This window comes from Eleutherodactylus coqui, chromosome 3 (genome assembly GCF_035609145.1).
Source record: "Eleutherodactylus coqui strain aEleCoq1 chromosome 3, aEleCoq1.hap1, whole genome shotgun sequence".
Classification (NCBI taxonomy): Eukaryota; Metazoa; Chordata; class Amphibia; order Anura; family Eleutherodactylidae; genus Eleutherodactylus; species Eleutherodactylus coqui.
Window position 1 is genome coordinate 294,051,221 of NC_089839.1, and position 15,374 is coordinate 294,066,594.

Sequence of the window (15,374 nt, forward strand, 5' to 3'; positions counted from 1 at the left end):
TTTCAGAATTATCCCGGCGCCCGATATACATGGGCTGAGAACCACTGGCAGTCATTGCCATGCCTGTTAAAGAAGGTACCCAGACTTCTATGGATGCATTTGCCCAGTCTCTAAGGCCCCGTTCACATTGGCGTTCATTGCTTCCGATTCTGTGTCATGTTGCCATCCCATTGACTTTGATGGTAATTAGTGATGAGCAAGCATTGCCCTTAGCGAGTACCTGCCCGCTCGAGCGAAAAGGTTCGGCTGCCGGCGGCGGGCAGGGAGCCGCGGGGGAGAGTGGGGAGGAACGGAGGGGAGATCTCTCTCTCCCCCTCTCACCCCCCCGCTCCCCCTGCTCACTGCCGCAACTCACCTGTCACCCGCGCCGGCACCCGAACCTTTTCTCTCAAGCGGGCAGGTACTCGCTAAGGGCAATGCTCGCTCATCACTAATGGTAATCCATGTCATATATTTTTTAGCATGCTGATTTAAAACACGTATCGCGGGAAAAAAAATTGACATTTGAGTTTTGAGGTGGATTTCATGCCCGGAAAATTCACATGTGGATTAGACCCACTGAATGAGGTTAAAGGGGTAATCCCATCTCAGCAAGTTACCTCCATGATAGGGAATAACTCGCTGTTTGGAGGGGACTGACTGCTAGGACTTCCGCCAGCCCAAAGAAATTGTCCCCAGCACATCTCTGAATATTGACACTGCAATATTCACCTTAGTGGGAACTGCTGGAAATGGCCAAATTCAAGGCTTGGCAAGCTCCAGCGGTCCCACTCACTTCTAAGGGACCGTTGGAGATTGCTTGAACTCTCTCAAGGTCAACATTGCAAACTTTCAGGTCCCATCTAGGCAATCTCTCTGGATAGGTAAAGTTCCCAGCAGTCGGATACCCAGCCTGTTATCCCCTATTCTGTGGATATGGAGATGGGAGTACTTCTTTCAGGGGAGTGGCACGGAAATGTGGGAGGAGTCAGAAGAGTGAAAAAAATTAAATAATGGCTGAAAAGTTTATTGGCACAAGTGCAGGTCTCAGCACGGTGTACTTGTGTCAGTTTGACAATAGCAGGTTGGATTTTCTGACTGTTAGATGTTCCCATTCAGTGACAGCAAACAGTGATGCTGAAATGGCGAGGAATTAATAAAATAGTAATAAAACTTCCCAAAAGTATATTGTGAAGTTTTAGGACTTTTAAAATATGCTTTATTGATGTAAGGAGAGTCCCTTCAAGTGAATAAAAATGGAATCTAACATGATGGATGATTCAAGTTTGAAATGGTGAAATGCGACAACTTGTACTGTGAAGGTCGCGCTAATAGTTCGGGCACAAGATAACATTATAGACATAAGACGCTGATGAAAAGCTGCAGTCATGGTATAAAACCCAATGGCGAAGAAAACTGAGGCGCTCCTATGGCGGTTGCTCCATTTTCGCTTTACTTTTACTCATAAGACCTAATTTGGCTTGTTAAAGTTGCAGTGTGGTGCAGATAACCAAGAAACAAAAAAGGTGCCGCCCTTATTTTAACCCTTATGAAATAACACTACAGATCTAAGATGCTGAAGATCTGCAGCCGTCGTACACAATTCAATGACGAGGAAAACTGAGGTGTTTCCTACGGTGGCGGCTCGATACTTACTTTTCCTCATCAGACCTAATTTGCCTTGCAGTATGGCGCACATAAACCAATAAATGAAAGCGGCAACCGCTATTTTAACCCCTAAGGAATAAACGTATACAACGTCAACCACATGTGATACATAGGAATACGGGGCACTATGTAGGACCGGAGTTCAGCGACACTGGTAACGTGCAAGGACAATACAATATTTTGTTCAAACAGAAACGGAAAAAAAAAAAGCCAAGGCAATATATATGGGTATAATGGTGTACGTCCGATCATACAGCCAAAAAATAATGAGAAGGTAACACAAGCCGATGCCTTTGCGTCTGTATCACGACTGGAACCGTGCGCCGCTCGCTCTTTCTTACCTGACATTTTTCGTATCCTCTTATGCGCCTCTTCCGTGTTCAATGTGAAATGCGTTGGAGGACGCCGAAATAAAATAAAGATGAGCCTTAAACCATAAATGGTGCATCCACAGCAATGCATATACTACACTCACATATACGATCTCTATATACAGTGCAGCTGAGCGTCATGGCTGTATACATAGGAAAGGACTGAGTGCAGGATATGTGACCAGAGCATTGATATCCGGACTATTGTATAGAGTAACGCTGGACACAGGAGTGCTGGTGAGGAGACATACTGTGCATCTATTAATCACTAGCGCATACCAACACCAGGGGCAACAGACTAGACAACACCAAGTGGTCATTTACGATGGAGCGACGCTTCGGATCCCGATACTGAGCTGCTGCTGATACTTTTACCATGTGGCAACAATGTATCAACTTACAATATATCAATTTAGAATGTATCAATTTAGCAGCATATAAAGAAGAAATAGAAAAATTACTGACAGGTGGAGATTTTACTGAAAACCTTGTTATTTGTATAGCACCAACTTATTCCACAGTGCTTTCATGTATTTTTCTTTTAATTTACTACCCCCCAAGCTGGGTACTCATTTTACTGACCTCAGAGGGATGGAAGGCTGAGTCAACCTTGAGCTGGCTACCTGAACCAAGCACGGATTGAACTTGCAACCTTCAGGTTGTGAGCAAGAGCTTAGGACTGCCTTTATGCTGCCTTAACACTCTGCACCACACGAGGCTCATGACTAAAGTCTAATGGAATGTAACTGGCCTGGGAATAAGGAGCAGAAGAGGGGTTCAAAAACTGCATAACATTGGAGCTGAACCCCAATGAGGGAGCCATAAAGATGGTGTCGGGGGAACTAATTGTTAGCCATGCATTAATCTATCTGCACATCACGGCTTCATTGGGCAGAGTGAATCAATTTAGGTGGACATGAGGAAGTTGGAAAGATATTAGCTGCTCAAGGGAGGACACAGGCGGATGTCAGCTGGAGGCAATCGCCCTCCTTAAGTCAACCCAGCCAGATGACCTTCTTCATGCAGTGTCATGTGGAGTTACATGAATCATTCTCCTCTTGGCTCTGTCTCCTCCCCTCTCAAGTTATGAGGCGTCACTGTCAGCCCATCGGCGCCCCAGCAATACGATAGCTTAGTTCTGCTACTGTATGCTATGAGCTTGGCTCTGGTACCGTATGTATCACTGAGCTGTTCTGATGCAGTATTTATATTATAAGTTTAGTTGTGGTGCTATATTTATGTACTGAGGTTGGTTCTGGTGCTGTACTTATGTACGGAGCTTGGTTCTGGTGCTGTACTTATGTACTGAGCTTGGTTTTGATGGTGCATTTATGTTATGAGCTTGGTTCTGGTACTGTATTTGTGTTATGAGTTTGGTTTTGGTGCTGTGTTTATGGTATGAGCTTGATTTTGGTATGTATCTATGTACTGAATTTGGTTTTGGTGGTGTATTTATTGTAATGGTCACATCACTAGCACATACTTTATTTCGAGAAGGCTCCTTTGACCTGATTTAGGGCCCTTCTATTCCACTGTCAGTATTGTGGTAGAGAATGACATTCCAAAAAATGCAAAAATGGTTCTGTAGCGTTCACTGCGCCGTAAATGACCACCAACAGCTTCTACACACAGTTTATCGACAAAATGAAGGACATTTTCTTATCGACCACAATGAACATAATGCCAACATGATACCATAATGAAGGTCACTGGACAAAAAACAACAAAATATGACGGTCGAATCATCGGATTTTGGTGTTCCTTGATTTTTAGACATTTCAGTGAAGTTCTCCTGCACAGACCATAACATTATATGTTATTACCTGGTTCCACATCATGCCACCCGCTTGACTGACTGCCGCTTCCTGGTGAACGCCCTTGGTTTGGGTAAAATGGCTCCTCATTAGGACTGTCCATCTCATCCTCTACAGACTTGAGGCGCTTCGTAGAACTTTGGGAAAAGAAGAGACAATGAAGGAAGACGTAAGCCACGGCCATAAAGCCATGCAGTGAACACTATGTAGCAATAAAACAACACTACTTAGTGGAAACGTTAACATGAAAAACTATATAATGTGTGGCTGGCATTACAAATCCTTAACGGAGCCTATGATAAAGGACTAGTTACCTGGTAGAAGACGTGCTGGGCAACGATCTTCTCATTGCACCTGGGCTCATACTGTAGTATGAAGAACTGTCCAATTCTGAAATGGGGAAATTAGGACCCGTTCCTGCTGCTATGGGTGCTGGAAAAGAAGGAAAGAAAAGAAACTGAGCATCTGAAAAACGAACAGGCTCCATCAACTTCATGAAACTAATGTTACATTATGGAGGCCGAAAACCATCTTCATCCTATCTGGGAATTAGTGATATCACGGAGGCGCCTCATTCCTTAAGGTCCTTCTATATTGCCCGAGTTCTCGGTCCAGTCTAACGAACGCCAACTGAAATGCATCAATTAGCGTTGTCCTTCACACGGCTCGAGAATTGGTTTGCTTGTTTGTCGACTGGTCGCTGGTCCTTTTATATGGCCATATTGTCGGGCAAGGACCAATTGGGCCTGATAATCATCCCGTGTAAAAGGACCTTCAGAAGTAATTCTCATGGGTCTCAGGCATACTATATTGTAAAATAGAGCTCCTGGGGACCAATGCAAAAACTGTCACTGTGTCCCCCACCTACTATGTGCTATATATAACACTGGTGTCTTCCTATGTGGTACAGGGGCCATTGGGTGCGGCGGAGACCTCCGCACTCTCTAAAACTGCCCCCTGTTTACAAAAACATGAACTTGGACATGGGATATAAGATTATGAAACACAGCCGCAAGTCTCCAGAGGAATAGCTAAAGATTACCTGAGCTTTTTGGCCACTGCCTGACTCTTAGCACTCATTACTAAGGAGATAACTGATCAGTGTGTGTAGACAGTTTTGGTAATCAGTATCGGTTAGGCTGACTAGGGAGACCTGTGAGAACACTGTAAGAGTACGTTCAGAAGATGGAATCCACGTTAGATTCAGCCTCCCAATCCGTGGCCGAGTCGCAGATTAACATATGGATTTAGCTCTTTTCAATTGGCAAATCCACATGTGGATTTCCCAAGGCGGATCCACACAGAACCCACATCGAGAGTTACATGTCACTTTTTTCCCCTCCATGCATGGATTTCAGGTCCACGGATCAAAAAAAAAAATCAACGCTGTATAGACTATGGCGTGGAGTCCCATTAACCCTTTCCAATCCACTGTCTGACTTCTGAAGACATTATGATTTAAGGCTGTACAGCTCCGATGTTGGAAGACATCCATTGGGGTTCTCTTGCGGTACATTACCAGCCTCTCTGCTGGAGGTCTGGCTGCTGGCACCTTGACTAATCAAGAGAACGGGGCACTCTTGCCCAGTACTGCTTATCCCATTGGCAGGCAGAGGATAGGACCCCAGAGGTTATCATTAGTGCCCCCTAAGTTATAGTCTATGAAATATATAGAAACAGCCAATTAAAGGGCTATTCCAACAACTAACATTGGTGGCATTTCCAAAGGATCTAGGACCATCATGAATCAGGAAAAGACTACCAGAGAGTGGCTGTGCAGGCATTCACCATAATAGTCTATTAAAATTGGAGTATGCCCTTACGGTTATTCCCAAAATCAACTTTTATCAACTATCCACAGGACAGGTGATACAAATCTGGTGGGGGACTCACTGCTGACACCCTCACTGATCTCCTAACTGCTGGCTCAGTACACTCCCCACAAGTGATGATGAGATTGAATAGAGTTGAGGTCACATATTGACGGTGCCCTTCCGTTGATCTTCAGTAGGACTGCTGTAGATAGCCGAGCGCTTGCACCCCACTATTTCTGTGAGCCCCATCGAAAGGAATGAGTTTCAGTGCACATCTGCAACCGCCGCTCTCTTCAGTCTCCCCTCACTGTGCGGGTTGCAGAGAGTCCACAGTGAGGAAGAGAACAGGATACGGGACCCCTGTTCTCAGGATTGGTGGTGGTCTCAGCAGTGAGACCACCACCCATCAGGCTTTTATCCCCTATCCTCCACATAGGTGAGTGTCAGTTTTGAGAATAACCCTTTAAGGTTATGCGCCAATTCCAATAGACGATAATGGAGAATGCTTGCACAGTCACTTTCTGGGGGTCTCTTCCCCTATCATGATTCACAGCAGTCTTATATCCTATGGAAATACTACCATGTTAGTTGCTGGAATACTCCTTTAAAGGGACGGGCATTCTCTTGGCTCACACGTTGTACGTTTGTTTTCTGCTTATTACTTCCCTAGAAGTGAGCGGCTCCAGTTCCGAATTCCACAAAGCAATCTCTTACGTGGCGAACAAATGGAGCTTATGAGAAAATTAGCATCTTTGTAGCTGAGAGTCAGCCGGCTTCTGGATCATGTTACAATTATTTATTATGGACTGTATTCATAGCAAACACTAAAATGATGTCAGGAGCAGCATTTCTGTGGAGATGGAGGGTTTGATGCTGAGCAGATGTCAGGCGCTCCGCACATTCGGACACTAAATTTTATCACAGCAAATAAATCTGCTCAGAGATTCTTTGTGCGATCTTATATATAAAATATCAGGTTAGATGGATGATCCGGTTTATATACTGTCCCCGTCACACTAAAGCAGGTCACTGCCCCCCATAAGACCGGCACGCTCCACTCCTGAGATACTCTGTGGACCCTAATAGTCTGCGACCCCTCACTTATCTCCATCGCCCTCCACATATCATGACTGCCCGTCACCTGTAGCCCCATCCTCATAAATATCAGGTCACTGCCCCCCATAAGATCAGCACCACCATAAAAATGAAAGCTGCTAATTAAATCCGCTAGCCCCCCACGCCTGGATGATCATGGCCGTCAGCAGGGACTCTTCTCCTCTGGATAGTGCCTATGAGGGAGGGCTCGGGTTCTTGGACCTCCTGACAGCAGCTCAGAAAGCTGTTAGACTGATGGATTTCCATGGAAGAAGGATCTGAGTGTAGTAATTTGTGTAAGAGGTAGCGGAGATGTGGACGGCTATGAGCCCGGCCCCCCGCAGACGGCAGCTGCTGCAGCGCACGCAGTGATGGCTCAGAGAAATGACCACATTGCAGTCAGTCTGACTTGAATGGAAATCAATCAAACGAGATCGCTGCAGTATCAGAGCCGCACTACTCCTATCAGACGCCCATCGTGCTTCATCAGCGCGGCTCCGTTATTAGAAAGGCTCAACGCAGGACCGAAGGAAGATACTTCTATGAGCTAATTATCTCATATCTGTCATTACACACTATGTATTGTTTTACATGCTAGATTTCTGACATACGACAAAGTAGCAATTTTGGCATAAAAATTACTAATTTTTGGCATTTTACACTTTTTCAAAAGCAGGTGTTGCCCATCACATTTACTATAATTTATGCCAGAAACTGGTGGAGGAGGATTTCATCTTTGCCGAACGGTACGCCCAATGTATGAAGATGCGCTTTTTAATACATTAATTGCACATACATGCGGGTAAGGTTTACTTAGATTGGCGTTTCACATGCAAGTCTAAGTATAGGTAGCGCTGCCATGTAGCTTTATATGATGATCTCACATCTTCTGCATAGCAAGGTTCTCTTAGAAATCTATACCTACCAGCCAACAGCTGTCAGTGACATCATCATATAGAGCAGTTGATGACATCACTAGCATCTAGTGGAGTGGGGTAGGTCTAGGCTTCTAGGAGACACCCCCCTAGTATATAGAACCTGACATTGTGTCACATGTTATATATATACTATGGGGGTTTCCTAAAAACCTAGACCCCCACCCCCAACCCACACCAGCTGCTAGTGATGTCACCAGCTCTGTGTATAATAATGACACATGTTCTATACTGTAGGGGACTCCTATCAACCTAGAACTATCCCCAACAATTGCCAGTGATGTCATCAGCTGCTCTATATAATGATGTAATGTTCTATATAGTAGATGTCACCTAGAACTACCCCCAACAACTGCCGATGATGTCATCTGCTGTATATGTGATGCCACATGGTCTATAGCAGGGGTCTCAAACTTGTGGTTCTCCAGATGTAGCCTTTGCTCATGCTGACGCTTATGGTTCTGCAACAGCTGGAGAGCTACTTTTTGGAGACCCCCGCTCTATAGGATCTAGAGAAACCTAGTGACTATATTTGTACTGTATCGCCGTGCTGTTAGACTGCACTCTCCTTGCCAATCACATATAGTATGGCGCGTCTCTGAGGTGGTAATGGGGGTCTCAGGGGCCAGTTTGGGATTCCAACTTCACTAAGAGCACAGATGAAGGTAGAAGTGCCGGAGTCATAAGATGTGGGTCATCGGTATGATAAATCTGCCTTATGCCACATGGTAACCACAATTCAGAGGAGGAATGCGGCTGGCACACGATGTGCGCGGGTCATCTGACACCGAGGCATGGCGAGTTCACCACAGATCAAACCTGGGGCACGAGCGTAAGAATGTAACCGTCTATAATTAGGCAGGAACCATAATAAGATGTTTTATGTACAGGACGGAGGGGAAGCAAAACCTCAGCTAATTATCAGCTTAGAGAGAACAAAAAATACATTCCGACCAGATATGTGCGAGAAAAACATAGCAAGAACAACATGGATGCATATAGCTGCTACATACCGACCAATCAGGACAACCCAGCGCGTATGTCCTATTAGGGCCTGTCATGATGGGGGAAAGGTGGGGGTGCCGACTGATTCCCCCAATCTGAGTTGAGTCACTACTAAGCCCTGGTAATCTGGGGTCTCATTAGACATATCTGTGGCAATCACTATGGCGAATCGTATGTTATAGGAACTGACTCTGATGAGTCACCCTTTAAAAACTAAGCAAAAGGATTTGTCCCATTTTCAAGATCTCTGCTTGCTCTCATTGAATAGAAATATGTCCTGATAATGTGTGGCTTACACAAGGGCAGGGTTTATTATAACAGAGAGCTGATATAACATATAATATACTATCTATAGTAACTCTTCATGATTCTCAAGATCACTGCTTGCAGTCATGAAATGGGAACCTTAAAGTGACCCTCCAGTTTCGAAACAAAAGTATGTCCCAGGAAAGGAAGGGAGAGGGGGATATTTTACCTACAGTTGTTCTTCTCTGATGTCCCTGCAATCCACCAGTTTGGGTTCCTATTTTCGGCTGTCCAAAATTGCTGCAGCAATCAGCACAATGTTCTCTGCTCATTGGCCAGCGCTGATCATGTGAGGAGCTCTGGCCAATCAGAGAGCAAGTAGAGTGCATTGGTAGTCAAACACTATCAATGTACTGAGGGGATTAAGTAGTATAAAGATTGCTTCACCCATCTAGGACAGCCGAAAACAGGAACCAGAGTCGGTGGATCAGAGGGATGGCAGAGAACAACTGCAGCTCTTGTACCCCCTCCCCTCCTGTCCTCAAACTAGAGGGTCACTTTAAAGGGGTATTCCGGTATCAGACTCTTAAGGTATATCCACCGGATGGGCCACAAACATCTGATCGGTATGAGCCCCAACTCTGGGACCGGGATCTGTCTTGCATCAGGGAGTTGCAGAAACAGCATAACTCAGGCAACCGGTCTCCCACAACCGGATTTAAATTGTGGAATCAGCGATCGTCACCCGCGCGAACGATCTGCGGTATTCCGCACACATTAAAAAGAACAAAACATTCGTATATCCGCTCAGATGAACGGATAGCGATTGTTATTTTCGCTTGCGGAAATAAAATCGCAGCATGTTCTATTTTTGCACAGACTCCGCATGGACGACCTCCATTGAAGTAAACAGAAGCCATCTGACCTGCGGTCTATCCGCAATTGACATTGCAGACAGGCTGCTGGTATCCGCGTTATCGCCTCGCGATGGCGCAGGAAATACAAATACATATATATTTTTTAAATCTCTACTGGGCATGACCGATGACGAGCATCCGTGGTCCTCCACATTAAAAAAACGACAGGTATATGGGGTCGTCAGCCATGGACTCCAACCCATCTGAGTGAGATCAGCCAAACTCAACTGCTTCCGTCCTTCAGGACACTTCCTAATCATCGGCCATGTCTTGCCGAGGTGAGAACGCCCCTTTAATTTCATTAGGACTCGGACACATGCACAGTCGTATCCAAACGTTTTCCTATAAGGAGCGGTGCAAACATGTGTCCATCACGTGAAACTGGAACTTGTGGTTCTTTAGTTGCGGCTAAACTACAACTTCCGACCTGCTGGGAGTTGTAGTCCTGCAACATCTGGAGCGCTCCAGTTCCACTCTACAGCACTCATGGTAAGGCATTCTTTCCGCGGCCCTCTGACACGGTCCCTTCCGCGACGCCACAGTCACAGAAATTTAAGGACAAAGATGAGCACTGATGACTAATCTAATTTTCATGTACTATTTGGGAAATTTATTGGAAGAGAACTGGCTAAATCTAATAAATAAGAGCGGCCAGATGGTGTTTTCGTTCCCTGGAATGCTGCAAAGTTTGATTTACCAACATTTAGTGAAAAGTAAAATAAAACGGCTCAATAAAATGATAAGACTGCATTAGTAACCTTCCATAAATACTCTCATCCTAATGTATTCACCCTCCACGAGACGCGGCATTAGCAAGAAACATTATGTGGCACTAATAAACTTTTTTTTATGTACCAAGGAAGTAGCAGAAGAAAAGCTGCTGGACTTATAGATCCGAATGCCCCGGCTGTGCTCAGCACTGCGCAGCGGGCGATGGTGTGTGCCAGCACTGAGCTGCCAGTTACAATGAACTGTTATTTTGGGGCATATGTACTGTCTAGCGGGCACCAGAATTGTGGAGCTAAAAAGTTGCAATTTCGGTTCAAGTGGCAAATCTTTTAACATTTAGGATAGCCCATTCATGTCAAAGGGGACAGAATAAAGGACGTCACACAGGTAAGTTGTCCAGGTGCTGTCCAGACTTCATGAAAAGGGAGGCAGAAACAATTGCTTTTATTTCAGTTTTTTCAATTAATGTGGACACAATAGATAAATGAATTTGGGTGGTTTTGCATCTGCAGTAGGGATTCCGCTTTCCTGATCTGTCTCTGGATGGAACTGGACAGCGGTGGTAGGACCCCATTAACTATAATGGGGTCCGCTCGCTTTCCGTCAGCTTTTGCATGAAGTGCTTTTTCTTCCAGTATTTTCAGCCTGATCTGTGATGGATCCATGACACATATATAGATAGATAGATATGAGATAGAGAGATAAATAGATAGAAAGATATGTGATAGATGATAGATAGTTATAGATAGATATGAGATAGATAGGTAGATAGATAGATATGAGATAGATAGATAGATAGATATGAGATAGATAGATAGATATGAGATAGATAGATGAGATAGATAGATATGGGATAGATAGATAGATAGATATGAGATAGATGGATAGATATGAGATAGATAGATAGATATGAGATAGATAGATAGATAGATATGAGATTGATAGATAGATATAAGATAGATATGTATGAGATAGATAGATACATAGATAGGTAGATAGGTAGGTAGATAGATATGAGATAGATAGATATGAGATGGATAGATAGATAGATAGATAGATAGATAGATAGATAGATAGATAGATAGATAGATAGATAGATAGATAGATAGATAGATATGAGATAGATAGATAGATAGATATGAGATAGATAGATATGAGATGGATAGATAGATATGAGATAGATGGATAGATAGATATGAGATACATAGATATGAGATAGATAGATATGAGATTGATAGATAGATATGAGATAGATAGATAGATAGATGATAGATAGATAGATAGATATGAGATTGATAGATAGATAGATAGATAGATAGATATGAGATAGATAGATAGATAGATAGATATGAGATAGATAGATAGATATAAGATAGATATGTATGAGATAGATAGATAGATATGAGATAGATAGATATGAGATAGATATATAGATAGATAGATATGAGATAGATAGATAGATAGATAGATATGAGATTGATAGATATATATAAGATAGATAGATAGATAGATATGAGATAGATAGATATATATAAGATAGATATGAGATTGATAGATATATATAAGATAGATAGATAGATAGATAGATAGATAGATAGATATGAGATAGATAGATATATATAAGATAGATATGAGATTGATAGATATATATAAGATAGATAGATAGATAGATAGATATGAGATAGATAGATATATATAAGATAGATATGAGATTGATAGATATATATAAGATAGATAGATAGATAGATAGATAGATAGATAGGAGATAGATAGATATGAGATAGATATATAGATAGATATGAGATAGATAGATAGATAGATGATTGATAGATAGATAGATATGAGATAGATAGATAGATAGATAGATAGATAGATAGATAAGACAGATAGATATGAGAGAGAGAGAGATAGATAGATAGATAGATATGAGATAGATAGATAGATATGAGATAGATAGATAGATATGAGATAGATAGATAGATAGATGATAGATAGATAGATAGATAGATAGATAGATAGATGATAGATAGATAGATAGATAGATGGATATGTGATAGATAGATAGATAGATGGATATGTGATAGATAGATAGATAGATAGATAGATAGATAGATAGATGGATATGTGATAGATAGATAGATAGATAGATAGATAGATAGATAGATAGATAGATGGATATGTGATAGATAGATAGATAGATAGCACTTTCTGATTTTACTCTCCTCACTTCACACAATAGCTATGAAGCGCGTGGCTCTTACTTCAGGATTACTCGGGCAGGTTTCTTATTGACCATCTAATTATGCTGAGTTCCATTTATAAACATGGCTAAACCACTAAGTTTATGGAGACTTTTTGTGCAGCTTTAATAGGATATTGATCGAGAGCACGGTTTGAGTGGACTGCCATTGAATTGTGTAATGGCATACAAAAGGCAAGGTCACTGCGACTGCTCATTCTCGGGCTGCAGGCTATTTTTTATTATAATCTTTTTCTTCCCTCTAATATCCCGGCACAAATAGCTCTGTGTGGAGTAGCAGAGCTGAGCGCACTGCGTAGTGTGGGAGACGCTCCTAATGCCAGAATCACAGGAGCAGCAGATGCTGCGACCCCACAGAAATACAAACCTAGGCGGATGCCAGGGTCCAATGAGCATGGCAGTCTGGGTAACCATACTTTATGCTTGTGTTAGGGGACCCTCTGTGCACCCAGGGGCCCACATACACCTAAGCCATCTCCGCAGTGACCTAATCCGACAGGCAGCACTATAAAGGTGGTCATAGATATTGCTGATCCGTAAAATTATCAATTACCTTCCCCAACTCACTTACTGAGAAGGGCATGTATTATTCTCTGGTTGGAGAGATAAGCAGAGCCAGATGAGAGAGGAAGCTACTTATCAATGGGAAAGTGAAATTGCTGGGTCAGGTAAGAATTCCCATTTTGCCTGACATTTAGGGCACTTTCCCAGCATGCTGTGGAATATTCTGCCACGTGGAACAATCCCCACCAGAATCTGCATGTACAATGTGCGGATTTTCATGCGAAATGGATGGCAGAAATGGCAGAATTCTGTCTGCTATTCCATATCAAAACTGCAGTTAGACCTGTGGATTTAGATAGGGGAATATTCTGCAGCGTTCTGTAAGAAAGTGCCCTTAGGGTGCTTTCACATCTGCACTCGGGGTTCTAGTTTCCTCCTCCACTTAGGGAACAGGAAAGGGGAATCCCCACAGCGCAATGGCTCAGTCTCTGGACAGAACCAAAAAGACCCCACTGATTATAAAGGGGTCCATCTGCTTTCTGCCCGGCTTTTGGATACATGTGGCACTTTTACTTCCATCTAAAGGTCAGGCAGCTGGACAGAAAGCAGACAGACTGCATTATAGTCAATAGGGTCCGCCCGATGCTGTTCGGCTGTGGGGATTCCCTTTTCCTGCTCTCCGAACAGTGCAGGAAAGTGGAACTCACCCCCACTGTCCCAAAGACATAAGTTTATCAGTAGATCCTTTCAAGATCTAAAAGATTTGAAGACCATTATCGAATGTCTTTTGGTGTTATTGCACTTTAAAGGAAACATAAACAATGTGGACTTCAAGAATGATACATTGTATCTGCAATGATACATTATAGCGACTGGAGAGAGATGGAGAACTGTGCGGACTGGATACAGCTGTGACAAACCATCTGCAGCTCTGGGATCTATTAGACCTGGACAGATACTCAGCCTCTCAATGGAAACTATGAAAGTCCACATTTACTGACAACAAGCAGAGATTTTAAAAATCATGGGGAAGTAAAATACAAGCGGTAGAATTCATAAATGTGCTTTATGCCAGAATTCTGCTGTTAAAAGTTCACAAACCTGTTTTTTTTTGCAACTAACTTGCAATTTTTCAGCATTTGTTAAAAAAAAAAAAAAGTGGGCGAGGCTTGGCAGGAGAGGCGGGGCCCACCAAATTCACTAGAACTTCTTGTAAAGTATAGCCAACATCTACAGCAGGATATACTTGCCAAAGATTCTGAAGGCCAAAAGTGTGGCAAATGTATAAAAGGGGTTGTACCAAAATAGACGTATCACCTATCCATTGAATGCATGATGAAATTATGATTTGTGGAAGTCTCACCGCTGAGACCCCCACTGAACATGAGAACGGGCGCCCCTGTCCCCCTCTTCTTCTCACTGTGGGGTTGCTTCTCCCACAATGACGTCATATTGAAAGGACCGATGGTCACACATGCTTAGTGCAACTTCATTCATTTCAATGGAGCTGACCGAAATAGCCGAGTCAAGCGCTTAGCTATGTCCGGTAGTCCCACTGAGGATGAATGGAGCGGCACTGCATGTGCTCGGCTGCCTCTCCATGCGGCGGGTGAAGTGAGGAAGCGAGGAGGACATGGGACCCCTGTTTTCAGAATCAGTGGGAGTTTCAGCGGTAAGACCTCTACTAATTAGACTTTTATGATCTATACTATGTGTAGGTGATAAAAATGTATTTTGCTACAACCTCTTTAAAGAACCTGTGCCTCTTAAAATTGTATATTCAGGGCATCTTAAGGGCGTTTTACATGGAAAAAATCATAAAAAATAGCTAAAATAAATGATAATTATTCAGTGTAAATGCAGCCAACGAACAAACGATGAAAGATAAATCGTTCGCCTTTTGTTCATTTTATGCATAAACATCATCGTTGGCTCGTTTATTAATCATTCGGCTTAATTACCGATCGATCGCTCAGTCGTTCTCAGTCAATTATACAATGAACGTGAATGACTGACAGATTTCTCGTTTAAACGAGT

General features: G+C 43.0%; 1 protein-coding gene across 13 annotated transcripts in view; it reads right to left on the reverse strand.

Moving 5' to 3' along the window:
* NFIA (nuclear factor I A) overlaps positions 1 to 15,374 on the reverse strand; it is a 305,334-nt gene that overhangs the window by 88,300 nt on the left and 201,660 nt on the right. For all 13 annotated transcript variants that reach the window (XM_066597741.1, XM_066597745.1, XM_066597739.1 and 10 more), the window contains exons 5-6: positions 4,147 to 4,264; positions 3,842 to 3,969 (exon numbers count right to left, since the gene is read on the reverse strand). In XM_066597741.1, the coding sequence (XP_066453838.1) occupies positions 3,842 to 3,969; positions 4,147 to 4,264 (246 nt within the window). The remainder of the gene's footprint in view (positions 1 to 3,841; positions 3,970 to 4,146; positions 4,265 to 15,374) is intronic.